We start from the raw sequence: 23,125 nt of genomic DNA on the forward strand, positions 1-23,125 counted from the left end.
TCTTTCTGTTAGAGCTCACAAAAAAATCTTTCTGCTGTAATGATGTGAATTGCAGAATCCTAGGAATTAAACAATTCAGTAGTTGATACATTATTGTGGTTTTATTGAAAAGAAATATCCATACATTATTTAAAAAATGGCTTAATATTCCTGGGTTGTAATTTTTGGTTAAGAACAAAGTAAAACATGATTAAGATGTAGTTGTTCCAGAGCTTCAGAGGAAGATGGTGATTATGGCTGAAGACACCAGCAGGAGCATAGCACTGGGACCAGTTGGTATAGCACTGTTGCACAAGTTCCCTTCACAGCAGCTCATAGGACTGACACATGAGACACTGTATATGCAGCTCTTAGTGACGGTACCTGTAAGACATAATGGGAAAACCTCAGTTTAACTAATACTATGCTCATAAAATGTATGATTTACAGCTTTGAACACTTCTTAATACACTGCAGAACAACTTACCGCTTGTAGTAAGGCTGAAACATCGGTCCATACCAGCAGGACAAGTTAAGACATCAGAGCAGGAGTGAGGGTCAGAGAGTGCACATACATAGCATTTTAATCCACATGCTGCAGAGAAACAAAGACAGCTGTCATTCATAGATGAAGACTCTCCAAATACAAAGCATCATCCATTAGACTGCAGATGTCTTACTGAGATGAAGAAAAGCTTTTTTTTTCATTCAGAGAAAAGGCTTCTTATAAAGTTTGTGGTACCACAGCTCAGAGAATGCAACAGGAAATGAAAAAAGAGAGAGAGAGAGAAAGGGCAAAGGACCAGGAGTTTAATTCCTCAAAAAAACTAATCAACAAGAACCCAGATTAGATAAAATAATACCCTGCAGATCTATAGAGTATATGCAGGTAAATAGCTCTCTTCAACAGGGGCGGAGCGTGGGGGTGGCTTACTGGGCTTAAGCCCGGGTTGGTTTGTCAGAAGCCCGGGGTCTTTTGGAGTGTAATTTTTTCATAGTTAGATGTCTGGCTGACAACTGTATAAAACAAAAAGTACACACAATATTCGAAGCACATAGTGCACACTGTGGGAATTTACGACTGTGCGTGAATCCCCCCTGATATTGGTATGATCCGAGCTCAGGCACTAAGCGACTGAGCGAGAGGGCGGGGCAGCTGCTGCCAGCAGTGAGTGCGCTGTTGGAGAAACGCAGCCAGCCATACTAAGGAGAGCTTAAGTTTGACCAGGTACCAAAGCAAATCATTTGTACGTACAAATAATGTAAATATGACGGTGAATCACGAAAGATTGATATCAAACTGATCACTTGACCAATATTACGTTACTTGCTCTTCAAGTGAATCAACAAATGGCGAAATGAAAAGCCGAACAACAACAATGCTGTTTCTTTAGAGCGTCTTAGCTTACATGTGTGTTTATTTCATATTTTCAGTTGTTACTCTCCACGGCTAAATAAATCGGTTTCAGTAATGCACTGATATACAAGAATGGACATAAGGGGCTTCTTTCAAAGAAAAAACTCTGGTAGTATTTTATATATTATGCTTTGTATGTTGTTCAGTATATTTCTATGCAAAACAAGAGGAACTTCAATACACAGCAGTATATTCACAGTTGAAACCAGATATTTACATACACTTTATGGAAAACACAAGAACATTTTTTTACTGTACAACATCAATTTAGAGTAAACTTGTTTTGTTTTGGATAAATAAATATTGAAATCTTTTGAATTAGTTAAATGTCAGAATAAAGAGAGACAGAGCTGTCTATTTTTTATCACTTTCATCAAATTTAGGAGTACATGTACACTAAGTTTATTGTTAATTAATAAGAAAACTCCAGACGATTCCATTCTGAGCTGAAGAAGCTTCTGATAGGTTAGTAGAGTCCATGTGAGTAAATTGGTGGCACACCTGTGGATGCATATAAGGCAAAACACAGAGCCTGTTTCTTTGAAATGGGAAAATTAAGAGATGTCAACCAAAACACCAGGAAAAGAACTGTGGAGCTCCATAAGTGTGGCTCAATTTTGAATACAATTTGGTGCCATTTACAATTAAGAAATACAGATAGTTTCTCTCTTTACTCTTAAAGTTAACAAATATGTTTTTTATATTTATCAATCTAAAAAAATAAACATTTAGTCTGATTTGATCTTACAATTAAAAAAGTGTTTGTGTTTTGATCTGAAGAGTATGTAAATATCTGGTTTCAACTGTATATTTGATGATTGTCAGCACAGAGAGGGAGAGAGAGGAACAGAGAGGGAGAGAGAGGAACAGAGAGGGAGAGAGAGAGGAACAGAGAGGGAGAGAGAGAGGAACAGAGAGGGAGAGAGAGAGGAACAGAGAGGGAGAGAGAGAGGAACAGAGAGGGAGAGAGAGAGGAACAGAGAGGGAAAGAGAGCAGGTGAGACACACACGTTAGTCAAATGGTTGTTTACCAAAAGTATCACCGTATCATAGGTCCTCATGTATCTCGTACCTAGTGTTTCTTTTTAGGTTTACTATTTTTCAAATTCTACATTTATTAAGTTATGCAGGCTTGTTTGCACAACAAGGCTAAATAATTATATAAACTTTTCTCAATCTAAATAGTGGACTTTGGTAGAATTAAAAAAATAAGTGTAGTGCAGGTATATGATGATTTTTAGTGCTACTTTCATCTAGTTCTGATTCTGGTTCTGTCTTGGTTAAGTCCTCAGTAGTCCTGATTTTGAACTGTTGTAGTCCTGTTTTAATTCCAGATCAGTTCTGGGTCTGGTTGAATTGGGGTTTAGTCCTCATGTCTTGATACAGCCCCGACTTTGTTCTGCCTCGCTGCTTAATTAAAAAACTAGTTTAAGGTGTCCTGCACATGTGATATATATTTTTCCCTATATGAAGTCATTCTTTTTTGAACAAAACTCAAAACAGAGCCAATTAATCTTTCAATCATTTCTACCCCCCCCCCCCCCCCCCCCAAAAAAAAAAGAAATCCCACATGCATACTACCCTTTAGGGCTAAGCCCTGGGTGTTTCAAATGTCTGGCTCCGCCTCTGCTCTTCAATAAAAAGCAAATGGAACCTTATTGTGCAGTGCAAGCAATTGAAGTTAATGTGTTTCAAAGCGCAGCGCTGCGTTGCGTGTTGGGTGCTGTGGGAAAAGGCCTTTAGGATCTGCCATTTCTATTACAAAATACAGTGAGCTCCATAATTTGATTTATAAAGGCAAATTTTAAAATAGTTTTGCATCTGTACATGCCTATAGTGTATTTTAAATCAAACTTTTAATGTTTCAGCTCATCAATTTCAATTCCTCAGAAAGTGAGTAGGATGGTACTGAACACCCCGCCTTGTTTAGGAGGTAATTTAAACTTTGTGCCTGTTACGTGTCTGCAGGCTGCATGTTTTCTTTCCCTCCCCTTTTGTTTGCCATTCCCTTAGGTCGCAGACTGCAGGCTGATGTCAATCTGGGGACGTCCAATTAATTAGAGGAGGAAAGAGAGCCGCACCCAGCCACAGGTGAGTCTCCTTATCAAGGGCTTCACTCCTGGTTTGTCCAATTAGGGCCTCCCTCCTCTAATTAGTTGGACGTCCCCAGATTGACATCAGCCTGCAGTCTGCGACCTAAGGGAATAGCAAACAAAAGGGGAGGGAAAGAAAACATGCAGCCTGCAGACACGTAACACCCCCACCCTTACAAGTCCAAACAAACAGTTTGGACTTGTAAGGGTGGGGGTGTTACGTGCAACATTGTGCAATATGTTTACAAAAAAGTTAATGCTACCAAATGATCACTAGTTTTAAGATGCACATGGATGGATTTCCTTTACTGCAAAAGGCAGCAATCATAAACTTCATTAATAATAGCTTGCTGTACATGACTATAGTGTATTTTAAATCAAACTTTTAATGGAAAAAAAAATCTTGGTTTAAAATTAGAAGAGCTGAAAGGACCAGTGATTATCTGATTATCTGGTAAAGAACAAGACGAATAAATCATAAGTTGCTCTTACCTGCAGACAAACTCAAAACCAGGATCAGAGCTCCAAGAAGTTTCATGGTGAGACGTAAGAAAGAAGTACACGATGTGTCAGGAGGACAGACAGTCAAATAGGCTTTGTTCAGCTCTTCAGTTTCAATTCCTCAGAACGTGAGTAGGACGGTATTGAACACCCCACCCTCTTGAGAAGGTGAATTCACCTTATGTCGATGCAACATTGCACCACATGTTCTCCAAAAGATGTTAATGCTACCAAATGATCACCACTATTAAGATACACAGGATAGATTTGCAGTGCTGCAAAAGGCAGCAATCATAAAGTTAATTAAGAATAGGTTACTACTACTCGGTTGGACCTCAGTTTACTACCAGAAGTGCTTTAAACATATATGTTCTTTGTTTTTGTTTTTTTGAAAAGCTCTTTGACACACAAAGAAGTATTGTATGTAGTATAACTGGTAAGAATGTTAGACGTTATTAAATGAAAGCTGTTAACATTAATGGTGTTTTTTTCCAGCCTACTCATCCACACAGACATTTTTGTGTAGTGCCATATATATTCCTGATACTGTCTTTTACAAAAGACAAAATAACATTGTTGGTAAGTTCAGTCCAACTTCATGTCTGAGTCTCAGAATGAGCTCATGAAATTATTTGTGAATGAGTACGTTTGAAGTGGTGGGAAAATAGACAGCTGCACCTGTGTAGTTCCAGTTTGGTACAGTTTGTTGGATAAAAGCAGTTTTTGTGGTGTGTAGTGTATTTTAAACGCACAGCTATATGCATTTGAAGTGCATACTTTAAGCTTTAATTTAAGGGCTTTTACAAAAACAGTATTAACTGTTTGGAGATTACACAGACTCGCCTTTTCAGAGGCTTAAATTAACTGGACAAACTTGCATAATTTTTAATACTTGAAATAGCAGGATTATTAACTTGAGTTGTAACTGCACTGACTTATTGCCAGTGTGGATATTTAAGACTTTCATTGTCAGACTTTAAGATTTAATTGTATTTATAACATAAAAGTTGAGGAGGTAGAGAGGCATTTTTGGACGGGTCTGGATTTGCAAGGCCTGCCCTTATTAGCAAAGCTGACTCACTAACGCTTAAATGGAGCAATCCCAGTTTAAGACTCCTTTGAATCGTTTCCTAGATAGCTGATTTGATGTGTTTTTGCAGAGAAAAACCCCTTGAGAGCGCTCAAGGAGAGAACTGAGAAGAACATGATTAAATGAAACCCAAGACAATATAGGAGAGAGACTGCAAACAGTCTTTCAGAGAAGAGTTTAAAACCCTTATTTTAGAGGTGAAATGTGACAGATGTAGATGCATTGACTGCCCACATAAGTACCTCGAGGCATTCTAACGTTTCTGACTGGTGGAGAGACCTTCCTGTATAAAGACTTTGGTGAAGCACAGTGCACATATTCAGAGAAAGCTGGATGCCTGCACTTCAGTCACATATTGACTGATTTAAAATCAGCTGTGAGGAAAACTCTGGTAAACTATAAAAAATCTTTGTCCAAAGCATTATGGAGTTTGAAAATCTCAAAGGGAACTTTGCCCATCCTTATCAACCAGTTGTTAACTATTCCTGGATTGTAATTTTTAGTTAAGAACAAAGTAAAACATGATTAAGATGTAGTTGTTTCAGAGCTTCAGAGGAAGATGGTGATTATGGCTGAATACATCAGCAGGAGCATAGCACTGGGACCAGTTGGTATAGCACAGTTGCACAAGTTCCCTTCACAGCAGCTCATAGGACTGACACATAGGACACTGTTTATGCAGCTCTTAGTGACGGTACCTGTAAGACATAATGGGAAAACCTCAGTTTAACTAATGCTATGCTCATAAAATGTATGATTTACAGCTTTAAACACTTAATACACTGCAGAACAACTTACCGCTTGTAGTAAGGCTGAAACATCGGTCCATACCAGCAGGACAAGTTAAGACATCAGAGCAGGAGTGAGGGTCAGAGAGTGCACATACATAGCATTTTAATCCACATGCTGCAGAGAAACAAAGACAGCTGTCATACATAGATGAAGATTCTCCAAATACAAAGCATCATCCATTAGACTGCAGATGTCTTAATGAGATGAAGAAAAGGTTCTTCTTTTCATTCAGAGAAAAGGCTTCTTATAAAGTTTGTGGTACCACAGCTCAGAGAATGCAACAGGAAATGAAAAAAAAAGAAAAGAAAAGGCAAAGGACCAGGACTTATATTAATAAAGAAACAAATCAACAAGAACCAGATTAGATAAAATAATACCCTGCAGATCTATAGAGTACATGCAGGTAAATAGCTTTTTTGTTAAGATTCAATTTCAAGTTCAACAAAAAGAAAAGTGAAACCTTATTGCAAGGTGCAAGCAATTGAAATTAATTTGTTTCAGAGCGCAGTGCTGCACGTACTACGGGCTGTGGGCCTTCAGGATCTGCCATTTCTATTGCAAAATACTGTGAGCTCCATAATTTGATATATTTATTTAAAAAGGCAATTTTTAAAATTAGTTTTGCATCTGTACATGACTATAGTGTATTTTAAATCAAACTGTCAATGGAAAAACATCTTACATATTCACCTAATTTTTTAAGAGTTATGCTTTTTTTTTCCATCACAGAATGATTGTGGTTCAGATGTGCTTTTCAAGGTGATCATGTCTCTTACAGTTTGGTCTAAAAATGGAAGAGCTGAAAGGACCAGTGATTATCTGATTATCTAAAGAACAAGACAAATGAATCATAAGCTCATAAGTGGACAAAAACCAGGATCAGAGCTCCAAAAGGTTTCATGGTGAAAAGTAAGAAAGAAGTACACGATGTGTCAGGACAGAAAGTGAAATAGGCTTTGTTCAGCTCTTCAGTTTCAATTCCTCAGAAAGTGAGTAGAACGGTACTGAACACCCTGCCCCGTTGAGGCGGTAATTTAACTTTGTGTTGATGCAACACTGCGCAATATGTTTAGAAAATAAGTTAATGCTACCAAATGATCACTTCATTAAGAATAGCTTGCTTCTAAGTGCATATGAGAGCATGAGGGTGGGAATGGATGTTTGTACATGTGTGTGCCTGTATTTCTGTGTCTATATGTCAGGTTGGGTGTCAGGCGCCACCTCTCTGGGGACATCTTAGGCCCTCCAAGGTTTGGAGGCCTATCTCCACCCACCACCACTTCCCCTGCCAGTGGCGGACTCCCTCAGGTGTCGGTGCGTTGGTGGTTCTTTGTGTCCGGGGATGGGCGTCCGGGTACACACCGGCTCACTCCTTGGCGGCCGCTTATCGGGGCCTGGAGCCTGGGGCTCGCTCGGGCCACTTCGGAGGTGGGGTGCCCCCGGCCTCTCGGCCTGGGGCTTGGTCACTCAGGCATGGCTGGCTGCCGGCGGAGCTCACGGGCGTGTCACTGCAACTCCCCCTGGCTTTTGCTCCGCGGCTGCTGAGTGAGCCCTCATCTGGGACTCTCCTCAGCTCTTTCTGGGACAGTGGCGCGGCTGCCCCTCTGTTGGTCTTCCTTGGTCTCTTGTGTTCTGGGGTCTCTGGATGTCTGGAGTTTTGATCTCCTCCATACCTGCTTCATGCCCTGGAGGACGGGGCTGTGGCCCCCCCACACCCTCTAGCAGATCATTACATGAAGGAACCTTTAAAAAAAACAAAAAAACAAGCGCGTCCATGCTCGCAGGTGTACACACGGGTGATCACACCCACAAACTACACCCTTTTTGGCTCCTACCTCAAAGCACACTGTGTTCTGTTGATCTTATGTGCTGCACAATAATGTTTAATATTTAGTATTTACTGTCATATTCCCATATATCATTGTGATGCTGTTTATTCTATTACTCTTGTTCTCTTCTGCTTGTTTTCTTTTTTCTTTCTCAGCAGGTGATCCAGGTGATTGATATATGCATTTTTTATTTCTTTTTTTTCTTTTCTTTTTTTCTGCTCATTCTGTTGGTTTTTGTTTTTTGCCCTTCTCCCCCGTCCCTCTTCTCAGCTGTTTCTCTTTCCCTCTTTCTTTCTCCCCTTCTTTCCCCCAGTCAAGTCTGTCCCGTATTCAGTAAGTGAAAATAAAATAAACAATAAAAGGTGAATCAAATGGACCATTACGGCAAGGCTGGGATGGTCAATTTGGTAAAGTAAATCCGTTGGGCATCTTTCTTTGCCTTTAGACAATAATTCTGATGGCAAAAGAGCCAAACGGGACAGGCAAAAAAAAAAAAAAGAATAGCTTGCTTCTACTTGGTTGGACCTCATTTCATCACCAGAAGTGCCTTAATTCTACGATGGCATCAATTCAACAAAGTGCTTGAAACATTCCTCAGAGATTGTTGACATGATAGCCTCACACAGCTGTTGTACACCCATGAGATAAATGGCCCATTCCACCACATTCCAAAGATCGGCTACTCTATTGAACTACAATCTGGTGACCGTTTATGTTGCATTTAAGAAACCAGTTTGAGAAAATTTGAACTTTGTGAGATTGTGTGTCATTGGAACATGAGTACACTGTGGTCATAAAGGGATGGATATGGTCAGCAACAACAATCAGCTAGGCTGCTTTAACTTATAAGGGCTAAATGTTTAATTCCCCGTCGGTCTGTCAGGAAAGGTGACCTAATGAAACCAAAGGTTTTATTATTATGATAAAATGTGATAATTCTATTTGCATTTTATCATAATAATAAAATAACGGTTATGAAAACAACAACAACAACAAAAAAAAACCCCGGACAAAATCAATCTGCAAAAATATTATACATTTATATATAATTATGAAAGAAGGAAAATTTTAACTCAAGTTACTGTTCTATTTTACTTTTTACACAGAGCATTTTATTTAAAACTGTGAATAAATTAATTGGACAATAGTGTACTGTTGGCTGTTTGATGGTGAAAGTGTGACACAACACAACTGTGACCACTAAAGTGAAAGTTTCCTGTATACATCTATGATGAACAAATTCTTAGTACAATGTGAAGGTAGGCAATCTTTAAACATATATGTTCTTCTTTTTTTTGAAAAGCCTTGTGACACCCAAAGAAGTGTACAAATACAGTAGGAGCTGTCTTTTATTTATTTATTTATTTATTTTTAACAAAAACAGTTTGGAGCTGTTTGGGAATGACACAATTTCACCTTTTCAGAGGCTTAACTTAATTGCACAAACTAGCATAATTTTTAATACTTGAAATAGCAGAATAATTAACTTGAGTTGTAACTGCACTGACTTATTGCCAGTGTGGATGTTTAAGACATTTATTGTCAGACTTTAGGAATTAATTGTATTTATAACACAAAAGAACATCAGTATAGCATTCAATTGAGGGGGCAGAGAGGCATTTTTGGACGGGTCTGGATTTGCAAGGCCTGCCTTTATCAGCGAAGCTGACTCACTCAAGGGCGTAGATTTGGCATGGACGGAAAAGACATGTCTCCACCAATAATTTAATCTCTTCGAATAAAGAAAAACAAACCCAATAAAAAGAAAAAAACGATCTGTCAACGTCTCATTCAGTCCACCTTGGAGTGCAGTTTGCACAAATTGTTTTAAAAATGCACTCAGCCTACAAACATTACTGATGAGTCAAGATCTGCACAAATTGACAGAAACACTGAAGCAGGTGCACATTTTATTCTTATTGTCACGTATGTCCTATTTGTCAGGTGATAGAGAGCAATGGTGATACAAGATCACAGGTGAAATTGGATGATGACTTATTGGTTCATTACTGTATTTGAAGCACATGTGTGACTGCATGTATGTGGAATGTCTCACTGTTATTTATCAGGTGACAGAGGCAGCTCTGCCATGTTGTAGCTCTGACAGAGGTGAAGAGGCGAGGTCACAGGTGACTGACTGATGATTTGGTGCTATAGATTAACTAGTATTTATTATCATAACAATTGTTAGGCTGCTGATGTAAATTGATTCATTAGTGTATATTTGACAAAGAATCTGAATTGACATGTCTCACTTTTTATATGGCACGAATCAATGTGTTATTTTATCAGGTGGCAATATGTCCTAGTGCAGTCAGAGGGGAAGAGCCAGGGCCAAAGGTGAGGCACATCAAGCACATAATAATAATTTTAATCTGAGGATAAAACGCATGTACTGAGGCCGAAAGAAGCTTCAGTGCTCTCAGAAGACTAAAAAGATGGCTAAGGTTAACAATGACTCAAATGAGATTAAACAATGCTGCTGTATGCCATGTCCACCAGGAGAGACTGGACAGTATAGATGTAAAACAAATATGGCAGCAGTTTATCTCAGTTAACGAGAGGAGCAGGCATGTGTTTGGCTCCTTCACATAGTGGACATTGAGTTGTTGTGTGGGACACCAGTAGTCCATGTCTGTTGTTGTAACAGTAGTTCATGTTTGGAATAAAAAATCCCAGCTCACTGACTTGATCGGGGCAATTGTGTGCCTAAACTGTTGCATAATTTTGCTGAGAGATCTTTTACTTTGTGGTAATCTTAGATGAGTAGTTTTATGGACAAAAACCACCAGGTCATTCAGTGTTTCCTTAGTGCCAAAATATAACAGATGTTGGTGTAGTATAACTGAAGTAATGTTGTTAAGTTCTTAAAGTCATATTCTTTTATTGTCATGACTGTATTTGAAGCTATTTTTTATGTTTGTATGATACCTGATTTATATGGAATATAGCTAGAGTAAACTAAAGCCTAAAATACTTAGTCAGTCATTTGTTTAATAGTAATTTAACATTATATAATTCACATATAAAACTATGAACTGTAATTTTAAATGGTTTAAAAGCACGCAGAATAGCATATGTAGGCAAGTATATTTCTCCCTTTTTTTTAAATCAAGAAGCAAAGACAAAAAGGGAAAAAAAAGAAACAGGGCAGGGTTCAGTGGTTGAATCATCCGTCCCCACCAATGCCAAAACCAAATCTACGCCCTTGGACTCACTAATACTGACATGGAGCCATGCCAGTTTAAGACTCCATTGAATGGTTTCCTCGATAGCTGATTTGATGTGTTGTTGCAGAGAAAAACCCCTTGATAGTGCTAGAGCACAGAACCGAAAAGAACATGATTAAATGAAACCCAAGACAATATAGGAGAGAGACTGCAAACAGTCTTTCAGAGAAGAGTTTAAAACCCTTATTTTAGAGGTGAAATGTGACAAATGTAGATGCATTGACTGCCCACATAAGTACCTTGAGGCATTCTAAAGTTTCTACCTGGTGGAGAGACCTTCCTGTATAAAGACTTTGGTGAAGCACAGTGCACATATTAGTGATGGGATTTCCGGCTCTTTTTAGAGAACTGGCTCTTTCGGCTCGGCTCACTAAAAAGAGCCGGCTTTTTCGGCTCCCAACCGGCTCATCAGGTTGTTTTGTTGATTTAATGAATTAATTATGGACAACAATATAAAATTATGCACAAAAGGAATTAGTAATGTAAAAAAACGTGGTTTTCTTTATGTATGTTTATATCTAAATATTTATGGGGGCCCCTAGAGACAAAGCACATACAAACTCCAAAACACATTTCTAGCGTTAACTGAACTTCCAAAACAGAGCTACCTAGATCACTTAAATTGTCTATTGTTTTTGTATTAATACATAATAATTAAAAAAAACAAAACAACTTAATTTACCTGTTACTACCACACACCCAATCCAAATGTTGGTACTTCCTGGCTTGTGTAGCCACTAGGTAACAAAAGCTCAACACGGCCCCTAGCATCCTGGAGCACTTCCATTGTGTTTTGGAGTTTGTATGTGCTTTGTCTCTAGGGGCCACTGTAAATATACTTTTATTTATTCACTCCACATAAAATGTAATAAATAAATTATAAAGTACAAAAACCAACTATTTACATTTCATACATTTCAACTTTTAACTACTTAAATTTTCAGCTTTTTCCTTTTAAACAAATTTAAAAGTGAAACAACACAAAACACTGCAAACCACAACACAATAAAATATAAATTAAAATATGGGGGAAAAAAGGGGAAAAAAAGAACGCCCAGATCTTTAATTAAGGGAAAGGTTGGCATTTAGAAATATTAATATCACACTCAACTGACTGTGTTTTATCTTCCCATTGCACTGATGGGTGGACAGTTCTTAGGTGCCTGTGCATGTTGTTTGTGGAGCCAGCTCTATATGATATCCTTTTCTTGTAGACTCTACACTCTGCCTTTGTTTTGTCAGTAAGATTGAAATGGCTCCAGACTTTGCTACATTTCTTGGTGTCACTCATTTTCTTTACTGTACTTTTCCAATGTGACGGTGTTGACTCTTGTTGTTGCTCCCGGCTGTCTTTCTTTCCCTCTCCCTCCTGTTCTTGTTGTGTGCTACTGCTGTTGTGAGTGTAACTACCGCCCTGCCCCCTCAGCTCAGTGCTGAGCAGAGGGGGGAGGGGTGCAAACACAAGGCTCTGTTTGCCATCTCTGCTCAGCGCAAACACAAGGGTGACTTGCAGCATGAAGAGAAAAAAGTGAAAGAGAGGGCAAGAGAAAGGAAAAAAAACACCCCAAAAAACCCCACGGCTCCCAATAAGGAGCCGGCTCGCATCGTTCACTTCAAAGATCCGGCTCTAAGAGCCATTTAGTTCGCGACCGACCCATCACTAGCACATATTCCACATGTAATACTTTTCAAAATTAACTGGACGAACTGGCATGATTTTTAATACTTGGATGAAGCAAGTGTCACAGTTTGCCAAAGCAGACTGTAAACATTTGTGAAGAGTGGACCCAAAATGCAGACACAAAGGAACGTGGAACCAAAGAAAAAGTGAGCCGTTTAATGCGCTGATGAAGAAATACAAAGTAATGCATAAGGCAAACAAAGACGAGAATAAACAATAACCTAAACTGGGGAAACTAAACATAAAAAACCCAACACATGAACCGCTGCATGGATACACCGGGACCATGGAACCGTAACACAAAAGACAATAGACAACCTGATACTGAACAAAAGAGGACAGAGGACTTAAATACACAGAGAGATAATGAGGGGATGGGGAACAGGTGGGAACAAAGCTGGGACAAATCAGTCCTAACGAGACAAGGGGAAGCAAAACTGGACACACTGCACACAGAACAAGGACTTTCACAATAAAACAGGAAACAGCATGGAATGCAGAGATGACAACACGAACTTGATAACATAAGACACGCAAACATGAAACACATGAAGGGTGAGGGAAACTTGAAACACAGGGGTAGAAGACACAAGGGGAATCTGAAAAACTATAAACTATAACTGCAACTTTGGTATAATAGAAAATAAACTACTTAACCTCAAGGACTTAAATATAAATCAAAAACATCAAATTAAACCAACATTCAAAAAGCTGACAAGAACTTGCCTGAATCTGAGTGCAGCACTGCACACTTCAGAATTCATCCTGCTGCTTCTTTTAGCAATCACACCATGAATAAGAATTGGTGACCTGGATCCACTGGTAGCCATAAAAGCTGTAATATTTCCTCCACCATGTTTGACAGATGATGTGTTTTACAGTATGAAACATTTATCTTCTCCAAACTTCTCTCTTCTCATCATTCTTGTATGAGTTCACTTTGGTTTCATCTGCATAAGAATTTTTCAGACTGTGCAGACTCCTTTAGATGTTTTTTTTGGCAAAGTCTAATTCGACCTTCCTTTTCTTAAGTGTAACTAGTTGTTTGCACTTTGTTGTAAATTCTCAGTATATGTACTGTATTCCTGAAAATATCTCTTGACAATCAGGTACCTGGACTTTGACAATGATAGTCCTGCCTCCTTCAGAGAAAGCTGGATGCCTGCACTTCAGTCACATATTGACTGATTTAAATGAAAACTGTGGTAAAACTACAAAAATTGCATCTTATGGAGTTTGAAAATCTTAAAGTGAGCTTTGTCCATCCTTATCAACCAGCCACATGAATTATAAGAAATGCTCATATTTTATCTGTCCTGTTTTTTTATTTTAAATTTACAGCAACAACAAATCTGTTTTTGATTTAATTAAACAAATCAAAGCATTATTCTGATTATACTGAAAATATAACCAACAGTACAGTAAATAACATCTTTTACATTGTTAGTTTTTTAGAAGTTATTCATGGATTGTAGATTTTGGTGAAGAACAAAGTAAAACATGATTAAGATGTAGTTGTTCCAGAGCTTCAGAGGAAGATGGTGATTATGGCTGAAGACACCAGCAGGAGCACGACACTGGGACCAGTTGGTATAGCACTGTTGCACAAGTTCCCTTCACAGCAGCTCATAGGACTGACACACAAGCTAGTGAACTGGCAGCCCTTAGTGACGGTACCTGTAAGACATGATGGGAAAACCTCCGTTTCAGCTCATAAAATGTATGATTTACAGCTTTAAACACTTCTTAATAGACTGCAGAACAACTTACCGCTTGTAGTAAGGCTGAAACATCGGTCCATACCAGCAGGACAAGTTAAGGCATTAGTGCAGGAGTGAGGGTCAGAGAGTGCACATACATAGCATTTTAATCCACATGCTGCAGAGAAACAAAGAAAGCTGTCATTCATAGATGAAGACTCTCCAAATACAAAGCATCATCCATTAGACTGCAGATGTCTTAATGAGATCCAGAAAAGCTTTTTTTCATTCAGAGAAAAGGCTTCTTATAAAGTTTGTGGTACCACAGCTCAGAGAATGCAACAGGAAATGAAAAAAGAGAGAGAGAAAGAAAATAGAACTGGACCAGGAGTTTTATTTTTTAAAAATCCCAAAGACAATAATAATAACCCAGATTAGATAAAATAATACCCTGCAGATCTATAGAGTATATGCAGGTAAATAGCCCTTTGCGATCTAAGCAATAGAAATGAATGTGTTTTTAGAGCGCAGCGCTGGGCATGCCGTGTCATATGTAAAAGGGCCTTCAGGATCTGCCATTTCTATTACAAAATACAGTGAGCTCCATAATTTGATTTATAAAGGCATTTTTAAATAGTTTTGCATCTGCACATGACTATAGTGTATTTTAAATCAAACTGTTAATAGTACAAAAGTTACAAAGTCATCCATTTTAAAAAATTTATTCTTTCTTTTTTTCCATCACAGAAGAATTGTGGTTCAGGTGTGCTTTTCAAGGTGATCTGAACCTCTCTTCAGTTTCATGTCTCTTACAGTTTAGTATAAAAATAGAAGAGCTGAAAGGACCAGTGAGTATCTGATTATCTGGTAAAGAACAAGACAAACCAATCATAAACTGCTCTTACCTGTGGACAAAATCAATACCAGGATCAGAGCTCCAAGAAGCTTCATGGTGAGAATAAGAAAGAAGTACACGATGTGCGAGGAGGACAGGTTAAATAGGCTTTGTTCAGCTCTTCAGTTTCAGTTTCTCAGAAAGTGAGTAGCATGGTACTGAAGCCCCTCCCCTCTTGAGAAGTTCAGGTCACTCTGAGTGGACTCAATATTACTTTCATTTATGTGCACATCTGCACTTGTGCAATATGTTCACAAAAGAAGTTAATGCTACCGAATAATCGCTGTTGCTAAGATACACAGGAATGATACTGCAAAAGTATCATTCTGCAAAATGCTCATATTCGCTCTGTCCTGTTTTTTTTAATTTATTTACAGCTCATCACAAAACTCTTTTTATTTAATGATACAAAATGCAGAACACAAGTAGTTAAACAATCCAGCAATCAAAGCATTATTCTGATTTTATTGAATATATACCTGACAGAACAGTAACTGATATCTTTTACATTGTTAGAAAATCATTTATTATTCCTGGGTTGTAATTTTTGGTTAAGAACAAAGTAAAACATGATTAAGATGTAGTTGTTCCAGAGCTTCAGAGGAAGATGGTGATTATGGCTGAAGACACCAGCAGGAGCATAGCACTGGAACCAGTTGGTATAGCACTGTTGCACAAGTTCCCTTCACAGCAGCTCATAGGACTGACACATAAGACACTGTTTATGCAGCTCTTAGTGACGGTACCTGTAAGACATGATGGGAAAACCTCAGTTTAACTAATACTATGCTCATAAAATGTATGATTTACAGCTTTAAACACTTGTTAATACACTGCAGAACAACTTACCGCTTGTAGTAAGGCTGAAACATCGGTCCATACCAGCAGGACAAGTTAAGACATCAGTGCAGGAGTGAGGGTCAGAGAGTGCACATACATAGCATTTTAATCCACATGCTGCAGAGAAACAAAGACAGCTGTCATTCATAGCTGAAGATTCTCCAAATACAAAGCATCATCCATTAGACTGCAGATGTCTTAATGAGATGAAGAAAAGCTTTTTTTTTTCATTCAGAGAAAAGGCTTCTTATAAAGTTTGTGGTACCACAGCTCAGAGAATGCACCAGGAAATGAAAAAAAAAAAAAAGAAAAGAAAAGGCAAAGGACCAGGACTTATATTAATAAAGAAACAAATCAACAAGAACCAGATTAGATAAAATAATACCCTGCAGATATATAGAGTATATGCAGGTAAATAGCTTTTTTGTTAAGATTCAATTTCAAGTTCAACAAAAAGCAAAGTGAAACCTTATTGCAAGGTGCAAGCAACTGAAATTAATTCGTTTCAGAGCGCAGTGCTGCACGTACTACGGGCTGTGGGCCTTCAGGATCTGCCATTTCTATTGCAAAATACTGTGAGCTCCATAATTTGATATATTTATTTATAAAGGCAATTTTAAAATTAGTTTTGCATCTGCAAATGACTATAGTGTATTTTAAATCAAACTGTTAATAGTACAAAAGTTACAAAGTCATCCATTTTTAAAAATTTATTCTTTCTTTTTTTTTCACATCACAGAAGAATTGTGGTTCAGATGTGCTTTTCAAGGTGATCTGAACCTCTCTTCAGTTTCATGTCTCTTACAGTTTAGTATAAAAATAGAAGAGCTGAACGGACCAGTGAGTATCTGATTATCTGGTAAAGAACAAGACAAACCAATCATAAACTGCTCTTACCTGCAGACAAACTCAAAACCAGGATCAGAGCTCCAAGAAGCTTCATGGTGAGAATAAGAAAGAAGTACACGATGTGCGAGGAGGACAGGTTAAATAGGCTTTGTTCAGCTCTTCAGTTTCAGTTTCTCAGAAAGTGAGTAGCATGGTACTGAAGCCCCTCCCCTCTTGAGAAGTTCAGGTCACTCTGAGTGGACTCAATATTACTTTCATTTATGTGCACATCTGCACTTGTGCAATATGTTCACAAAAGAAGTTAATGCTACCGAATAATCGCTGTTGCTAAGATACACAGGAATGATACTGCAAAAGTATCATTCTGCAAAATGCTCATATTTGCTCTGTCCTGTTTTTTTTTATTTATTTACAGCTCATCACAAAACTCAATGATACAAAATGCAGAACACAAGTAGTTAAACAATCCAGCAATCAAAGCATTATTCTGATTTTATTGAATATATACCTGACAGAACAGTAACTGATATCTTTTACATTGTTAGAAAATCATTTATTATTCCTGGATTGTAATTTTTAGTTAAGAACAAAGTAAAACATGATTAAGATGTAGTTGTTCCAGAGCTTCAGAGGAAGATGGTGATTATGGCTGAAGAAACTAGCAGAAACATACCACTGGGACCAGTTGGGACAAGTTCCCTTCACAGCAGCTCATAGGACTGACACACAAGCTAGTGAACCATTTAAGTTACATCACATGGAGTATGTGTGTGGGCGAATTAGACAGCGCTTGTATTGTGTAAAAAGGGTCCATCCAGTGGATAAATACATCATGTTACTATTTTATAGGTAAATGATAAATGTTGAATTTATCATCCGTTATGTTATCACTACATGGTTTGGCAATATTTCTGTCAAGTTTAGATCAAATCAAAATTTGATTAAAAAGATTGGAAAGACAAGTGTGAAGTGGGAGAACAGATAAAAAGTTGCAGCTATAATTCACACAAGGTCACTGGGTACGTAAACACAGGAACTTAGCAGTCTCAAAGTAAACTGGCCTTGAATCAGATCTGAAGGAGGAAGACTGGAGTGATCTGTGTTTTTATTGTTTAGCCAGCCGTGGTCTAAGTGACCTATTGGTAACACTGACTCAAATATTAACCTGGATTATCCTCTTTATCGCAGGAAGACAGTCATGAAGGTTTTCTATTTGTTTTATTTTTTAGTAGAGCTATCTGGAAGAAAGCATTTCTTTTATGTGATAACTAATCACAACTTGAGTACTATACAGGGAGTGCAGAATTATTAGGCAAATGAGTATTTTGTCCACATCATCCTCTTCATGCATGTTGTCTTACTCCAAGCTGTATAGGCTCGAAAGCCTACTACCAATTAAGCATATTAGGTGATGTGCATCTCTGTAATGAGAAGGGGTGTGGTCTAATGACATCAACACCCTATATCAGGTGTGCATAATTATTAGGCAACGTCCTTTCCTTTGGCAAAATGGGTCAAAAGAAGGACTTGACAGGCTCAGAAAAGTCAAAAATAGTGAGATATCTTGCAGAGGGATGCAGCAGTCTCAAAATTGCAAAGCTTCTGAAGCGTGGGAACATAAGGGCGATCAACAAACCGGCTAAACGGAGTAAAATCTTTTCATATTTAAGAGACCAGGGAGCAGAGATAGTATATTTGCAAGAGACACATTTGTTAAACAGGGACCACCTTAAACTGTGTAGGGGGGGTTTCAACCAGATCTATCATTCAAATTTTGATAGTAAGAGTCGAGGAGTGGCCATCCATATACACAGGAATGTACAATTCATAGAAACAACCGCCATAAAAGACAAACATGGTCGATACGTTATTGTAGCTGGGAAATTATTCAATATGCCAGTAGTGTTGGCAAATATATACGCACCCAATTGGGATAATGTTCAATTTTTTAAGGATTTGTTTTCGTTACTACCTAACTTGGACACACATAATTTGATTTTGGGGGGAGACTTGAATTGTGTCCTAGATTTAACTCTGGACTGCTCTAGCCCAACACCTAGTGTGCTAAGTAAATCTGCTCAATGCGTTAACTCCTTTTGTGAAACATATGGTATATTCGATCCATGGAGATATGCAAATCCGACTATCAGACAGTACTCCTTTTATTCCCCGCCACACCAAACTTATACTAGAATCGACTATCTTTTGTTAGACAATAAATTGACCCCAATGGTAATGCATGTAGAATACCCTGGTATAGTACTGTCTGACCATAGCCCGGTCACACTGAAATTTAAATTCCCTGACTATACACCACCTCAGAGGATGTGGCGTCTTAATAGTAGATTGTTGGCTGATGATGATTTTAAAGAATTCATCAATTCGCAAATAGTTTTTTTTCTTGGATCTTAATGATACTCCTGATATAAGCAGTGGCATTTTATGGGAATCATTAAAAGCGGACAAATTATTTCATACAGTGCTGGTGAAAGGAAAAGAAGAATGAAACGTACCACAGAATTAATGACAGCAATAAAAGAAGTTGACCGGGCAAATTCTACGACTCCATCTGAGGAGCTGCATAAAAAAAGGATTTTGCTCCAGACTGAATATGACATTCTGACAAGTCAGCGGAAGGAGGATTTATATCTTAGGTCGAGACAAGATCTCTATGAGCATGGTGAGCGCGCCGGCAAACTCCTGAGCTACCAGCTGAAACAATCAGCAGCTGCTGGTATGATAGTAGAGATAGGAGACAATGTGGGTAATAAAATTATAGATCAGAAGGGGATTAACAATCAATTTAAATCTTTTTATGAGGACTTGTATACCTCGGAAATAAATGATAGGGACCGAGTGAAGAATTTTTTTGAAAACCTTGAAATAACACCACTAGAGGCAGCAGATAGAGATAGGTTAGAGGGACCCATATCTGTCATGGAGATAGACAAAGCAATTCGGGGTATGAAGACAGGAAAAGCGCCGGGCCCTGATGGGTACCCAAGTGAGTTTTATAGAACATTTGCTCCCGCACTGATTCCCTTACTTTGCAGAGTATTTAAGGAAGTTCTTTATAATATAGCTCTGCCCCAAACAATGTCACAGGCCTTGATCTCTGTACTCCTTAAGAAGAATAAGGACCCACTTAAATGTGAGTCATATCGCCCAGTAAGTTTACTTGGATGTGATTATAAAATACTGACCAAAGTACTGGCAGCTATATTGAGCTTGTTATAAGTAAGATAATACATCCTGATCAGACAGGGTTTGTTGCAGGTAGACAACTCTCCAGCAATCTCCGCCATCTGTTCAATGTAGTATATACTGCTGGAGATAACATTATGCCAGAGATTGTGATATCCTTAGATGCCCACAAAGCCTTTGATAGAATAGAGTATTACTATCTATTTACTGCCCTCGAGAGATTCGGCTTTGGTCCAACATTTTGCTCATGGATTAAAATAATTTATTCGAGCCCCCAGGCTATGGTGAGAACGAATAATATCATATCTGAACCCTTCTCTCTATTCCGGGGAACAAGGCAGGGGTGCCCTCTGTCACCCCTGCTCTTTGATGTGGCAATTGAACCCCTTGCGATGATGCTGAGACAGGCTGCTGAACTGGTAGGGATACAAAGGGGGACACAAAACCATAGGCTGTCCTTATATGCTGATGATCTCCTCCTTTTTCTGTCAAACCCTGCCACTAGTATCCCGGTGGCCCTTGGTATTATCAAAGATTTTGGGAGGGCGTCGGGCTATAAAATTAATTTAGACAAAAGTGTTCTTTTCCCCATTAATAAACAGGCGAGGAAACTTTCTTTCCGGGCCTATCCCTTTGCAATACATAAGGATAGATTCACATATTTAGGTGTTAATGTAACTAGTAAGTATAAAGATTTACTGGACTATAACTTTAAAGTTGCACTGGACAAAGCGAAATTAGATATGGAAAGGTGGGCATCGCTCCCCTTATCATTAGCAGGGAAGGTAAATTCTGTTAAAATGAATATACTGCCGCGGCTCCTCTATTTATTTCAGACGATACCGATTTTCATTCCTAAATCATTTTTTAAGGAATTGAACAAATGTACGTCTGCCTTTATTTGGAAAAAAACTGTCCCCAGGATAAGAAGGGAGTTTCTTGAGAGACAGAAAGAAGAGGGAGGCCTGGCTCTGCCGAACTATATGCACTATTATTTTGCTGCTAATATACATAAGTTGTTATTTTGGGTCAAAGAGTTAGATGAGGATGAAACCCCAATATGGGTTCATATGGAAAGGTATGTCTCTAGTCCAGTGTCCCTGCGCTCCCTGGTCTGCGCTCCTCTACCCTTGAGCAAACATCTTTACACAAACAACCCGGTGGTATCTAATTCTCTGAAAATTTGGACTCAATTCAGATCACATTTTAAAAACAGAACCACCCTCCTGTCTGCTCCCATCTATGGAAATCACTTGTTTCCCCCAGCCCTCGGGGGAACAGCCTTTAGGGAATGGCATAGAGCTGGGGTGGAATGTGTCAAACATCTTTTTAAAGATGGTACTTTTATGTCTGCTGCTCAACTGGAAAAGGACTATGGAATCTCCTCCAAGACTAATTACTTTAGATATTTCCAGGTTCGGGACTTTGTGAAAAAGTCATTCAGCCCCTCCCTCGAGCTTCCACAAAGCGGATGGATAGACGAGTTGATGGACACAGATCCGACTGCTAAGGGGACAATCTCCACGCTATATGCACGTATTCAGAATGTGGCTTCCCCCTCCCTGGACAATGTAAGACGGAAATGGGAGGAAGAATTGGGGCTGGACATTTCAGAGGTTGACTGGGGGGGGGGGCTGTAGATCTAGTACACTCTGCTTCTATATGTGTGAGACACGGATTGATACAGTTCAAGGTGTTGCACAGACTCCATTTGTCAAGGGAGAAACTGGCAAGAATGTACCAGGGGGCCGACCCGACCTGCCCCAGATGTAAACAGGTGCCAGCCAACTTATGCCACATGTTCTGGTCTTGTTCCAGGCTGAAAGACTTTTGGGCTAACATCTTTAGAACATTCTCATTCATTTCTAATAAGGATATGGAACCAATGCCTCTGACAGCCATCTTTGGTGTGGCACCGAGGGAAACTCAACTAACAGCCTCTCAGAGGAAGGCAATAGCATTCGCCTCATTGCTGGCTAGGAGATTGATTCTATTTAACTGGATAAAGGCAACACCGCCATCCCATAAACGCTGGGTGGAGGAGGTGATGGCACACCTCAAATTAGAACATCTCAGATTTACTATACAGGGCAACACCAAGAAATTCTTTAGGGTCTGGCAGCCTTTCATTTCCTATTTTGAAGATGGGTTTCCATCCACTCCATAACTGGCAACTCCCCCCCCCCCCCCCCCCCCCTTTTTTTTTCCCCCTTCCTCTGTCTGGGTATAGTTTTGTCTTACACTGTGTGGTAGGACTTGAGTTCGAGCTTTTCTGTATGAATGGTATGCTTTCTGAAAACTCAATAAAAACACTTTGATTATTATTCTGAAGCGTGATCATCGAACAATCAAGCGTTTCATTCAAAACAGTCAACAGGGTCGCAAGAAGCGTGTGGAAAAACCAAGGCGCAAAATAACTGCCCATGAACTGAGAAAAGTCAAGCGTGCAGCTGCCAAGATGCCACTTGCCACCAGTTTGGCCATATTTCAGAGCTGCAACATCACTGGAGTGCCCAAAAGCACAAGGTGTGCAATACTCAGAGACATGGCCAAGGTAAGAAAGGCTGAAAGACAACCACCACTGAACAAGACACACAAGCTGAAACGTCAAGACTGGGCCAAGAAATATCTCAAGACTGGTTTTTCTAAGGTTTTAGAAACCTTAAAAAAGGTTGATGAAATGGACTCATTTCATCAGTCCATAAGACTGATGAAATGGACTCATTTCATCAGTCCATAAGACTGATGAAATGAGAGTGAGTCTTGATGGGCCAGATGGATGGGCCCGTGGCTGGATTGGTAAAGGGCAGAGAGCTCCAGTCCGACTCAGACGCCAGCAAGGTGGAGGTGGAGTACTGGTTTGGGCTGGTATCATCAGAGATGAGCTTGTGGGGCCTTTTCGGGTTGAGGATGGAGTCAAGCTCAACTCCCAGTCCTACTGCCAGTGTCTGGAAGACACCTTCTTCAAGCAGTGGTACAGGAAGAAGTCTGCATCCTTCAAGAAAAACATGATTTTCATGCAGGA

At 39.1% G+C, this 23,125-nt stretch overlaps 2 protein-coding genes across 3 annotated transcripts; both read right to left on the minus strand.

The window, feature by feature from the left end:
• Positions 1–79: 79 nt before the first annotated feature.
• On the minus strand, positions 80–15,482 carry LOC120745561 (ly-6/neurotoxin-like protein 1). 2 transcript variants are annotated; one of them, XM_040050541.1, is made up of 3 exons: positions 15,218–15,482; positions 14,383–14,490; positions 80–363 (listed from the first exon to the last, which is right to left on the minus strand). In XM_040050541.1, the coding sequence occupies exons 1-3, from the start codon at positions 15,261–15,263 to the stop codon at positions 215–217; spliced, it is 303 nt and encodes a 100-aa protein (XP_039906475.1). In that variant the 5' UTR covers positions 15,264–15,482; the 3' UTR covers positions 80–214. The 2 variants fall into 2 exon arrangements, with proteins under 2 accessions (XP_039906475.1, XP_039906476.1); XM_040050542.1 differs by lacking the exons at positions 14,383–14,490; positions 15,218–15,482 and adding exons at positions 467–574; positions 3,982–4,114.
• Positions 15,483–15,636: 154 nt separating this feature from the next.
• On the minus strand, positions 15,637–17,568 carry LOC120745562 (lymphocyte antigen 6G-like). The gene is made up of 3 exons (XM_040050543.1): positions 16,945–17,568; positions 16,057–16,164; positions 15,637–15,953 (listed from the first exon to the last, which is right to left on the minus strand). Exons 1-3 carry the CDS (start codon positions 16,988–16,990, stop codon positions 15,805–15,807), a joined length of 303 nt encoding a protein of 100 aa, XP_039906477.1. The 5' UTR covers positions 16,991–17,568; the 3' UTR covers positions 15,637–15,804.
• Between the last annotated feature and the right edge of the window lie 5,557 nt (positions 17,569–23,125).

The sequence above is a fragment of the Simochromis diagramma genome, unplaced genomic scaffold (genome assembly GCF_900408965.1).
Source record: "Simochromis diagramma unplaced genomic scaffold, fSimDia1.1 OVJJ01000131.1, whole genome shotgun sequence".
In the NCBI taxonomy this organism is placed as follows: Eukaryota; Metazoa; Chordata; class Actinopteri; order Cichliformes; family Cichlidae; genus Simochromis; species Simochromis diagramma.

What these genes read in the sequence shown, in the direction of transcription:
- LOC120745562 (XM_040050543.1), bottom strand. Translation starts at nt 16,990, where the DNA reads ATGAAGCTTCTTGGAGCTCTGATCCTGGTTTTGAGTTTGTCTGCAG. An exon ending in GGTTTTGAGTTTGTCTGCAG is followed by an intron (nt 16,165 to 16,944) that starts GTAAGAGCAGTT and finishes GTTTCTCTGCAG; the next exon opens with CATGTGGATTAAAATGCTAT. An exon ending in TTTCAGCCTTACTACAAGCG is followed by an intron (nt 15,954 to 16,056) that starts GTAAGTTGTTCT and finishes CATGTCTTACAG; the next exon opens with GTACCGTCACTAAGAGCTGC.
- LOC120745561 (XM_040050541.1), bottom strand. Translation starts at nt 15,263, where the DNA reads ATGAAGCTTCTTGGAGCTCTGATCCTGGTATTGATTTTGTCCACAG. An exon ending in GGTATTGATTTTGTCCACAG is followed by an intron (nt 14,491 to 15,217) that starts GTAAGAGCAGTT and finishes GTTTCTCTGCAG; the next exon opens with CATGTGGATTAAAATGCTAT. An exon ending in TTTCAGCCTTACTACAAGCG is followed by an intron (nt 364 to 14,382) that starts GTAAGTTGTTCT and finishes TATGTCTTACAG; the next exon opens with GTACCGTCACTAAGAGCTGC.